This window comes from Saimiri boliviensis, chromosome 11 (assembly GCF_048565385.1).
Source record: "Saimiri boliviensis isolate mSaiBol1 chromosome 11, mSaiBol1.pri, whole genome shotgun sequence".
Lineage (NCBI taxonomy): Eukaryota > Metazoa > Chordata > Mammalia > Primates > Cebidae > Saimiri > Saimiri boliviensis.
Genome location: NC_133459.1, coordinates 63,696,888 through 63,709,461, shown reverse-complemented (window position 1 = coordinate 63,709,461; position 12,574 = coordinate 63,696,888). Strand labels below are relative to the sequence as shown.

The 12,574-nt window shown below is 41.3% G+C and overlaps 1 protein-coding gene across 7 annotated transcripts in view; it reads right to left on the bottom strand.

Annotated features, from left to right (window-relative positions):
- DNAJC6 (DnaJ heat shock protein family (Hsp40) member C6) overlaps positions 1 to 12,574 on the bottom strand; it is a 187,221-nt gene that overhangs the window by 112,282 nt on the left and 62,365 nt on the right. The window contains exon 1 of one of the 7 annotated variants that reach the window (XM_039473617.2): positions 3,195 to 3,595. The exons of the other annotated variants lie outside the window; for them this stretch is intronic. Coding sequence (XP_039329551.1) covers positions 3,195 to 3,387 — 193 coding nt within the window. The 5' untranslated portion in view covers positions 3,388 to 3,595. Of the gene's footprint in view, positions 1 to 3,194; positions 3,596 to 12,574 lie in introns of those variants that run through there. 7 annotated transcript variants of the gene reach the window in all.

Sequence of the window (12,574 nt, the reverse complement as noted above, 5' to 3'; positions counted from 1 at the left end):
AGAGAGACAGAGAGAGAGAGAGAGAGAGAGAGAGAGAGAGAGAGAGAGAAGAAAAGATAAAGGTTACTAGGTTTTTCAATGAGTAACAATAATGCAGAGGTTTGATCCCAAGTCTCCAAGCATAGACACATGCTGCTCTCCCTATCTGTTTAATAAAATTCTGGGGAAATGAAATAAAAGAATTCTCCAAGTGCTCTATTATAAACAGTCTTACAACTATAAGGTATTATTAAGATTAAGCTTTAAATTCTCTAGAGAGAAATCGACATTTTTTTTTCCATTCATTAACATTTCTGTCAGAGCAAAAGCCCCATAAACCACTGATCTGATCCAGCATGTCACAGTACAATCAGTTGAATAAATGGGCAGATTACCACTGCTTTAGAAATGATCCATGAACTTAATTAGATATACTAAACAAATGGATACATTTATACTGCACAGGCCACACTTTGAGGATCTTAGAAGAAAGAACTATAATTAGGCAAGATAGATATAGTTGTACCAGTAAATAAATCCTACTCTCAGAATCCATTCCTTCATTCAAACCAAACGAATCATTCTCAATTGAAAATATGCATCAAAATCATCGTAGGATACCCTGTACTTTTACGACAAAGCCACAACATCCCTCTAACAAAATATACGAGTAAATGATGGATAAGGAGAGGCGAAAAGGGATCCCTGCAACCTCTTCATACAATGCCACTTTTATCAAGTTTAAGGATCAACTCCTGGCAATAGGACATGAGAGATAACAATATTCTAATGAAACACTTTCTCATCACAACAGATTATTAAATCAATCCATTATTCTTCTCTCGACCTATTAAAAACATCTGGTTTCGTGAAAAATACGATTCTTAAAACTCCAGGACTCACCATAGGTTGCTCTGCTCTGTGTTATAGTAACTTGCCCCCACTGACAGTCCCCTAGAGGCCACAAGGATTTCATTCACTACTGTGTTCCCCCACAGTGCTTAGCACATAGCAAGGCTCAGAAAATAAACGTTGAATGTATTCTACAATGTAACATATTTCAAAAACCAATTCCAACTCTTAAAATAATAATCCTTATGAAAAATGAAAACACACGTATTTCATATTTCTTTCATCTTCCTGAGTGAGGCTCCTTCACACTCATTTGGAATGTGTTTGTTTTCATTTAAATTGTTTACATGCTCACTTTACGTAAACATGATTATGGTGGCATCATTCAGAGAACATGAATGTTTTTAAGATTTAAAGGAGATTACATCCAGTCAAAAAATGGATTAAACTTTGATATATCACAGATTTGAAAAAACGTAAATCAAATAATCATGTGCAACATCAATAAAGGAAAAAAAAGTCCTGGCTGGGTGCCGTGGCTCACACTTGTAATCCCAGCACTTTGGGAGGCTGAGGCGGGAAGATCACCTGAGGTCAGGAGTTCAAGACCAGCCTGCAAACATGGTCAAACCCAGTCTCTACTAAACGTACAAAAATTAGCTGGACATGGTGGCGGGCATCTGTAATCCCAGCTACTCAGGAGGCTGAGACAGGAGAATCGCTTGAACCCAGGAGATGGAGGTTGCAGAAAAAAAAAAAAAAAATTCCTGAAACCATCAGTCCCTTGGGGAGCATTTTAGCTTTATTTAAAATAATCTAAGAGAATGTCCCAACAATATCTTAAGAGCTTGAATGGGTAGAATTTACTTTCAACCCAGGACATTAGAGCATCTGTGAACAATATTTCATCCCACTTTGGGAGAAGGAAAATAGAAAATGATAACCCAAGGAGAGTCATTATACAATTAAACAAGCATTTGTTTGCAAAGCAGGGCATTTAAATTCAGTTTGATTTCATTACTGTTCAAACGACCTCATATGAATACTTCCTCTGGAGTCCTCAGTTGTCCAGTATTAAAACTGCCAATGTAGAACCAACCACTGAGGAGGTCAATTATAAATTATCTCTGTAAACAATTCTCCGAACCTGGTTCCCTGCAGAAGTCAGCAAATAGCTATAATAATACTCCTAGACCGGCCGGGCGCGGTGGCTCAAGCCTGTAATCCCAGCACTTTGGGAGGCCGAGGCGGGTGGATCACAAGGTCAAGAGATCGAGACCATCCTGGCCAACATGGTGAAACCCCGTCTCTACTAAAAATACAAAAAAACTAGCTGGGCAAGGTGGCGCGTGCCTGTAATCCCAGCTACTCAGGAGGCTGAGGCAGGAGAATTGTCTGAGCCCAGGAGGCGGAGGTTGCGGTGAGCCGAGATGGCGCCATTGCACTCCAGCCTGGGTAACAAGAGCGAAACTCCGTCTCAAAAAAAATAAATAAATAAATAAAATAATAATAATAATACTCCTAGACCAACACGGATATATGAAATGACTGTTTTGATACTGAAATCGCAAATGCCAACAAGAGTTCCAAGAGAGGACTCTAACTTGCCAAAACGTTGTATACAAGACAGTTGCAAGCACAGATAACAAAGTTTAGAAGCACTTCCATTGTCCCTACATGTAAAGGTTTATGTAGGGACATAAATCTGTACACTCAATGCCAAAGGAAAAACAAAATCAAAGCCAACAACAGATGAAATAAATTTCATTGTGCAAACCGTAAAAGCTGTGTAAAAGAGCTCTAGATCCCAGGTTAAAAACCGCAGGAGAAAGGTAGCATTAACTTTAGCAGACGGCTAAGACGTGGCAGAGCTTTACAGAATTGCAAAGAGCATCAGCATTGCAAGTATAACAATTGGAATAAATACCGTCTGCGTGCTGCAAAAACAATCAACGCACTTGCTCCTTCACCTCTCTCCCTCATCCAGCTGGGTAGTGAAAGCAGCTGCCTCTCCCAGCCCTCCTCCCAAGCCGTTCTTCGCGCCACCCCCTCCCCTCTCCTCTCCACCCCTCCCCTCCTCCTTCCCTCCCCCTCCCCGCCCCCAGCCGCGGTATTCAGCAGTCTGGAGAGATTAGGAGGCGCTCGCTACAGTCTCTGGGCCTCCCGACTGCTGCCTAACGCTTTCTAGCTCCCTGGATGAGAGAAATTAGAGACTCGACACCCGGGTGGTATTAGCAGCTTTTGCCTCCAGCCCAGCTCTCTAGCCCGCCGGGGCTAAGGGCGAGGCGGGGGCCTCGGGGGACGACTGGGAGGCTCGGGAGGCCGCGCGCGACTCCGCGTTGCGCTCCCGCGGCCAGCGCTACCTGAGCTGTCCATGGTGCTGGCGCGGTCCGGAGGCTGCCGGGCGGGACTCCGCGCCGCTGCCCCGGCGTTCACTCTGTGCTTGCCGCCAGCCCCGCCGCTTCCCGCTCTTAAGTCCCCGTTACTGTCCACCAGCTGCAAAGATTCATAACCATCGTTGCCGGTCTTTTTCCGGTAGCTCCCGAGGAGGCTCATGGGCAAGCCCGGATAAGAGAGAAAATAATCAACCTGGGAAACGAAGGGGGAGATGGAAGGTGGAAAGGGCTGAAGAAGGAATTTAAAAAAAAAAAAAAAAAATCAAGTGCCCGACATGACGCACAGAGGAGGGAAAAGAAGGGGCGGCCACTGGAGAGGAGCTTCGCGGGGCGAGGCGAAGCCGCCGCCCTGGGCAGAGCTCGGCTCGGGGCGCCGGGAGGAGGGAGGGAGGGAAGGAGACGCGGGCGGGCGGGGGCGCGCGTCCTCGGGGCCAACGCCGCGGAGCCGCCCGGCCCTGCCGAGCTCCGGGCCCCGGGCCAGCACCTCCTGGCTGAGGAGTGCCCGGAAGCAATCCTATAGGTGTCGCCGCGTCGCCCCGCCGCGCAGCAGGGCAGCGCCAAAGCCGCTGGCCCGCGGGGAGGGAAGGAGAGGGAGGAGGGCGGGGAGGGGAGGTTCGTGAGGAGGGGGGTTGAAGGCGGGAAACGGGGCGGGGTGGTCGGGGGAGGGGACTTACTACGACGAGGGTTGGGAGGGTGTGTTCGCACGCGCGTGGCGGAGAAGAAAGGGGCGAGGTGTCTCGGCCTGAGAAGCTTGGAGGACCAGGGGTCTCGTGGTAAAATCCAGACACACCCATTTCATGCAACTTAGCCTATTTTCACCGGAGTCCGCCAAGGCCACCAGGACGGTAACCGTCCTAGAGGACTTAATTGTAACTCAATTCAACAGAAAAAGAATGCATGTTAAGTGCCAGAATATATCTATGCTAGGATATAAAGGAAGAGCAATATTTTGCACATTCTCCAGAATGGGGATGATCCCTAAGGGAGGTATCAAAGAGTTGGATATCCCAATACTAGGAGGCAGTTAGCATCCATTCTGCCTAGTGAGCAGATGTGACTGTTGAGAACTGTTTGTTGAGCGAATAAACTGGGAAGAGGGGCAGGGTTAAGACCGGTGCAATTTCAGATCTGCAACCATTTTACCTTAGGACCTAGAGAAAAGACTGTATCCGTCAGCTAGCTTGAGGACCTGCTTGGGAAGCAAGACAGACAAGGATTTTTTCCCCATCCTCTAGCCTCACCCCTTATTTTTCTTTCATAATTCTGGCCAAAGGAAGCAGTCACTCATAATCAGAAGAGAATTTATCATGAAGTTAATTAAGCCGTATGCCTAATTTTATATTTGTTATTGCGTATTCTTAAAAGAAAATTCTAATATTGTTTAAGTTCTGGACCTTAACAAAACCTGTATAAACTCTGATGAGTCTTAATGTAATTATCAAATGTTTAGTTTCACTTAAAGTAACAAGATTTCAGAAGGACTGCTCATTCTTATCACCTTAGGTGAAAGATCAAGTAAAAGTCTTGGTTTAAAATTATCATTTTCTCTACTGAAACTTGGAGGGACTAGGAGAGGAGCCCTTCAAAAATCATTTGACAGAGTTTCCTCACCAAAACAAGAAAAAAGTACATGCATGTAAAATGTACTTGAGCCCACACACAAAGCCCTTTGCTTTCTTCTCATGTTACACGGGTTTTTCTTAGTGTCATTATTTCAGTTACCTAAGGACACAAAATCAAACAATAGCATCTAAGAGACTTCAGTCCAGACCATTTGAGACTCAGAAAGTTTCCTCGAAGCTCCAGCTCTACACAGGTCTACGTAAAATTAACTGGCCTAAGAGACATTTCCCTGTGCCAGGGTCACCCTTACACAGATTCTTGTAGGAAGAGCATGAATCAGAAGAAGTCAAAAGAAATGTTTTCTAAATCCTTCCAGTCCTTCTGAAGAAATCTAAACTTCCTGGCCAGTTGCTTTCCCAACTGCATTATTTTATGGTTTGGTGTGACCTGAATTGCAAATCAGAGTTAATGCTCATTTATAACAAGATCAAACAGCCTGAATGGTGACAGGAAAAACTGTAATAAAAATTTTAAAACAAATTTTTATACTTTCATTTTCTAAATCTATCAGATTGAACTATTTTAGTTACTTGACTAAAGTAATAATTCTGTAAAGTCTAGTGAAGAAATCTTTCCCCATAACATCTTAAATAATCTTTCTCTATACTTCTTCTTTTAATTCATTACCAACACACGGGAAGAGTAAATACCTAGTGTTTATCATGTGCCCTGACAAACGCTGGACTATAATCATTGGATTAAGAGAATTTAGAACTGGTCTGGGTGACGATTGAGATCCTGTCTAAAAAAACAAAACAAAAAAAAAGTATCATTCTTGAAAAGTTAAAATTTTTATTTTCAAAAAAAACTTTATTTTTGCTCAATTTCAACTTGCAGACATAGTGCTGAAAGAAATTATAGATTAGACATATGCCTTCATAGTTTTCAGTATCTATCTCTGGAGTTCGCAAATTTAAAGAAAAATATGAATCGGCTAAAAGGACTTTATTTTTATCTTTACAATTGAGATAAATAATATCAATCAGGATAACTATTAATGATCCTGCAAAATTGAATATTTAAGGAGCATATTAAGGCAGGAAAATACAATAACTAGGTTAATTTACAACAGCCTAAATACTAGGGCTTGGGTCTAAATTTGAATTTGCACCAATTTCAATATTAAAATTTTATTTACTGTGCTAAAGATCAAATTCATATACTTATCAATGAATATCTCACTGTTCTATGCTATAAAACAAGCATCATATGAGTACCATCATTATATAGTAGAAGTAAGAATTCGATTAGTACCTAACAGATATACAGAGAGAAAGAGAAGAAGTACTTAACAAATGCTTCTATTACTATTATTGGTCTGTATTGGGTGCAGCCCTATGCTCAGTGCCTGGCAGTCTTAGTTTTTCCCATGGGAAAAGCTCAATAAAGGCTAGGTATTTTTTCCAGGGGTATACTAATGGAAAGTTGTCTATGTAATTTTGAATGAGAATTTGGGCTTAAGGGAGGTGGCGCTTGTCAAACACAAGGTGAATATTTAAAGCCTAACTCTTGATTTTCCAAACTCAAGATTGCTTCGTAACTTTTTTTTTTTTTTTTTTTTTTTTTTTTGAGATGGAGTTTCACTCTTGTTACCCAGGCTGGAGTGCAATGGCACTATCTCGGCTCACTGCAACCTCCGCCTCCTGGGTTCAAGCAATTCTCCTGCCTCAGTCTCCTGAGTAGCTGGGATTACAGGCACGTGCCACCATGCCCAGCTAATTTTTTGTATTTTTAGTAGAGACGGGGTTTCACCATGTTGATCAGGATGGTCTCGATCTCTCGACCTCGTGATCCACCCGCCTCGGCCTCCCAAAGTGCTGGGATTACAGGCTTGAGCCACCATGCCCGGCCTGCTTCATAATTTATCTCAAAAATACTACATCATACATGAGACAAAGGCAAAAGATAAGATGCCCTCTTTGGGGTGAGCAATCTTTCCCTTTGTTTTTCTCTTGCTGCCTTCAGGTGCTTTTATTAACTTGACGAAGATTAGTCACACTGAGGAATATTGAGGAACCAGGCTCTATTCCACCCCATCCCCTTCAAACACACCCCATTCCAAATGCTGCCCTGTCACGGTGGATGCCACCTCACTTTTCTGGTGGGCTAAGAGATCAAGGTATGTATGCCATGGCCTATGTAGGATTTTGATCTGTGATTTTCATTTCCAGGAAATATAATACATTGATTAAGACTGAAGTTACCTATGACTGATTCTTAATTCCAATTACTCTTGGCTCTATAACTTTGGGCAAGTTACTTAACCTCTCTGCCTCACTTTTCTCCTACGTAAGATGAGGATTATAGTAATGCCATCATAATAAGGTTATAGTGAGAAGTAAATTTGTTCCTAACTATAATAAGTGCTTAACATATGCTCTCTATTATTACTATTATTCCACTTCTTTTAAAAATGTCACCTTTCCAAAAATGCAACTTCCTATCTGTACAATTAAGCCAAAATTGGCCCAGCTTACCTAAGAGATTTATTATCATTATGACATACGATAACATAAAAGCACTTTGTATAACATGAGCTGATTGTTTGGCCTTGAGTTATTAAATATTCACATGTATATGCTTCCTATTGGATTTGCACTCTTCGAGGGCAAAAATCTATGTTTTGTTCATGTTTGTGTCTCCCATGACACTCCAAAGAGCACCTCACTCATTAGATATTGAGTAAATATCTACTGAATAAACAAAAATGTCATAGCATTACCTAGTCCAGTGATTTTTTTAAACTACATGTCGCAGCCAATGTGTAAATTATAAAGTATTTTCATAAAAATGAAATAGGTTGGAAAATATCAGCATTTGGAACACAGATACTGTTTCTTAAAATATTGTTTTGGGTTTGTGTGATACGTATGAGTGCGTATGAGCATGTTTCTGCTCAGTAATGATATAAATGTATTTTTCACTGTGTGTCCTAATTATAAATGTTTAAATGTCTTTGTTATGGGATAATCTCTGGTACTAAGAGGTCCTAGTATTCCTAATTACGAATGTCCTATACACTGTGACATCTGAATTCATTTGGCTAATTGGATAGCAAATAGTTTTGGCTAAGCAGACAGTAAATGAAGCCAGAGCTTCTACTCTGTTCTCTCTGTTACAAAATATATTATGATCAGGTTTCTAAAATGCATCTCTTCAATTTTCTGTTTTAACAAATATAAATCAATGCACAGCATTGAACTTACTTTGGCAGTGTGCCTGAGGATCATAATCCAGATTATCTCCTTATTGAATAAGGCCTATGGATATACATAGTGCAAGGCACTCACACTGGGGAGTATCAGGCCGTCTTGACTCCCAGACATGTTTTGTCTGTCCTGTACTTCTTAAAATGAAAAACATTTTAGTTTAGATGCCTTTACAGAGGGTACATAGGCTACAGTCTGAGGGCCATGGTTCACTACTACTTCCCAATGTAGGATACTCAGCCTCGTCCACTCATTCCTACTATCAGTCAGCAAGCCCTTGCAGGCATTTGAATTTGAGACCTGCAGTGTAATGGCAAAAGCTTAAGGAGAAACACCACCAAGATACCAAAAGTCACGTCTTTAGGCCACAGTCCAGAAGAAAGTGGAACAGACTGAGAAACCTCTCCTGACTCTGCTCTTAATCAGCAGGGTGTCCTTGATCCATTCTCCTTCTCTTAGCAGTAAAATCAAAGATGCTGAATTACATGACTCTCTTTGGTTCTCACAACTCTAGTTGTCATTTCTCTTTCTCCTCCAAATGATGTCCATAGGGGAAAACTATAGTCATTTAAGTGCTACAGTTTGCTATGTCCCAGTTAATCAAGGTTTTCTGTAGAAATGCATGCATAAATAGTAGCAGCTGTCAACAGTGACATATAAAGCAACACACAAGAGAGAAGAGGAGGTATGCTGGAAAAAAAATCGGGTAAGCTGATGACATTTAACAGAAGAAAATCTGAACTATTCCTATAATGTTTCTTAGGAGTGGGGATATCCATTATTGGTGCCTGATAGAGTTCTGGGTCTTTCAGAAAATAGGACAAATTTCCCAGGTACGGCATTTTTTTTTTTTTTTAATAATCCAATATCATGAAACCTGTGTTTCCTTGAAGACCTAGAATAAAAATAACTGCCATTGATTTACAGTATTTATCAATTGCCAAGTGCCTTACCTACCTTAACTCTAAAGAGTTTATTCTTATTTTGAGGCAAACTTGGAGAGGTTAAGTAACTGGCCCAAGGTAACACAGCTATCAGTTAGGATTCAGACCTCCATCTTTCTGATCATGTTTTAGCCACTACAGCAGCCTAAGGAGGCAGTTCCACTGATCAAAGTGAAAGCTGAAGGACATTTAGGTCATTCCTTAGATTTGACCTGCCTTACTTAGTGTGGTCAGTGGAAAATGGTTTGGGCACCTAATGGAAATTATCCTTGCTTTACCTCCCACATGGCAGGTTCTGCTCAGTGAAACCTGAAAGTTTTCAATTAATGTAGCCTCCAAATAAGCAATCTCGTTTTGTAAACAACTGGCTTAAAAGACTTTTAATATCAAACTCATAAAAACTGGATTTTTGCTATTCTTGGAAATTTAAAATCACTAGAAGGGAAAAATATTTTTTTCTCATTAAAAGTAAGCTCCTAACTAAAGAAAAAAAGTTTGACCTCTACTGTGTTTGCACACATAGATGTGTATAAGTATGTGCATGTGAAGATTAAAGAGACATCAAGGCATGGCAGAAAAACCACTAGCTTTTGGAGGAAAATTATAACTACATTTGAGTCCTAGACTTGTAATATGCAGTTGCCTATAATCTGCTTAACCATTCAGCCACATTTCCTTTCTATGCAGTGGAGGAAACTACCTGTCCTTCCACACACAAGGAATCAAATGAGGTGGGTATGGTAACTCATGCCTGTAATCCCAGCATTTTGGCAGGCTGAGGCAGGCGGATCACCTGAGGCTGGGAGTTCGAGACCAGCCTGGACAACATGGCAAAACCCCATCTCTACTTAAAAAAAAAAAATACAAAAATTAGCCGGACATGGTAGCACACGCCTGTAGTTCTTAGTTCCAGCTACTCAGGAAGCTGAGGCAGGAGAATCACTTGAACCCAGGAGGTGGAGGTTGCAGTGAGCCGAGAATGCACCACTGCACTCCAGCGTGGGTGACAGAGGGAGACTCTGTTTCAAAAGAAAATAAAGCAGCAAAAAAAAAAAAAAAAAAAAAAAAAAAAAAAAAAATCAAATGAGGCACATGGAAGCACTTAATAAACACTAAAGCCCTACATAAATACTTCATTTTCTCAAATCTGAGAAACCATTTTAAGTCACAATATGAGAAAAATATGCCACTAAAGTATATTATCCATCTTAAGATACCTCAAGATTTCTTAAATGTTAACATGTTTAAAACTTTTAAAAATGATGTAACAAATGTTATTATTTGACTGCATATTCGTCTGAGAATATATTTGTCAAATTATAATTCAGGTATTTTAAGCAACTCTGGTAGGTGAAGACAATGCCCATCATGTTTTACCAGGTGTAGCACAGTGCCTGCCAAGTAATAGGTGCTTAGTAAGTATCTGCTAATTGAATGAAAATACAAAAAAAAGAAAATTATTTTGGAAGCCATTGTTAGTTTCAGAAAAATTTGCTCTGGTTTCTTTAACGAGCTCACTTAAAAAACACAGTTCCATTTGCTAACATTTAACTTCTCCTTGACTTTTTTAAGGACATGCTTACTGTATAACAACGTTTGCCTTTGTTCATTTTGTGCTGCTATAACAGAATACAGAAGAATTTACAAAGAACAGAGATTTATTTTTCACAGTTTCAGGGACCAGAAGTCCAAGATCAAGGAGCCTACATCTGGTGAGGCCCTTCATGCTCCATCATCCCATGATGGAAGGCAAGAGAGGGTGAGAAAACAACAGAGAGCAGGGGGGGTTGAGGGGGAGGCAAACTCGCTTTTATCAGGAGTGCACTCCCATAGTAATGGCATTAATTCACTCGTGAGGGTGGAGCCCTCATGACCTAATCACCTGTTAATAGTACCACCTCTTATTACTGTCAGAATGACAATTAAATTTCAACATGAGTTGTGGAGGGGATATTCAAACCATAGCAGTGTTACACTGTGAGATATATATTTTTTATATATCTATAAAATCCACAGTTCTCATAACTCCTCTCTCTCTCTCTTTCTGTCTCTCTCTCTCTCTCTCTCTCTCGCTCTAATGCCCTACTTTGACCTGTCCAAGGCAGGACTCTTATCTGATTGTGGGTCCTGAGACCCTCATCCCAGAGGGTGTCCTGCCCCATACCCTGGAGGAAGAAATGCTGCACAGAGAAGACAAATAGAATCTAAATAGGCCTTATTGGGTTTAAATCACATACTTTTTGTCCATGAATCACGTTTTAATGCAGTTGTCCATGCTTCAATCATGCCTACCCAAAAAAAGCCTTTATACAAGGCCCAAGAGGATAGGGTTTGGGGACCTTCCAGATACCTCAGTACGTAGAAGTTCCTGGAGGATGGTGCACCCATAGAGGTCATGGCCGCTCGGTATCCCTTTCCCTGTATCTATGTACTAAAATTTGCTCTGGTTTCTTTAATGAGCTCACTTAAAAAACACAGTTCCATTTGCCAACATTTAACTTCTCCTTGACTTTTTAAGGACATGCTTTATTATAAACCAGTAAATGTAAGTGTTTCCCTGAGTTCTGTGAGCCGCTCCAGTTCACAAATTGAACCCAAAGAGGGTGTCATGGGAAACCAAACTTGAAGCTGGTTGAAGTTCCAGAGGCCCAGATTTGCAACTGGTGTCTTAAAGTGGGGGTGTGGGGTTGGGGGAGCAGTTTTGGGGACTGCGTCAGTGGTATCTGACACTATCTCCTGGTAGACAGTTTCAGAATTAGAGGACACACAGCTGGTCTCCACTGCAGAATTGATTGCTTGTTTGTGGGGGGAAAGTGTCCATTTGGTCACAGAAGACTTTAACCTGTGCTGATTGTTGTTGTGAAAAAATAAGAAAAAGTAATTTGAGTGTGTTTTTCCACACACAGATAAACCTACATTATCGTTTTAAAAGTAACGCATGAAGGCATCAGCCCTGTTCATCTATCATTTTACGAGTAGGAAAACTTCAGCTTCTCAAGTGGGCTGAAGATCATGATGGGAGGGTTTTGTGTTCAGTTGCTCTCAGTCTTGAAGAAAACACTGAAATTTTTTATGTGGTAAATAGTGCCCCAAAGTCAGCTGCAAACCAACACTGAAGTGAAAGTTTTCCTAAATCCTGGATAGTCCCATCCACATTTGACCCTGAGTCCACTATGATTTTATGGTCAAGATTCTTAAAATCTGGATGCTTCTTTTTCTTTCCTTTTCTTTCTTTCTTTTTTTTGAGACAGAGTTTCACTCTTGTTGCCCAGGCTAGAATGCAATGGCACAATCTTGGGTCACCGCAACCTCCGCCTCCCAGGTTCAAGTGATTCTCCTGCTCTCCTGCCTCAGCCTCCCAAGTAGCTGGGATTACAGGCACGTGCCACCATGCCCAGCTAATTTTATATTTATAGTAGAGATAGGTTTTTCCATGTTAGTCAAGCTGGTCTCGAACTCCCAACCTTAGGTGATCCGCCCACCTTGGCTTCCCAAAGTTCTGGGATTACAGGTGTGAGCCACTGAACCCGGCCTGGATGCTTCTTTTTGTAACTCCTTTGTACCTAACAGG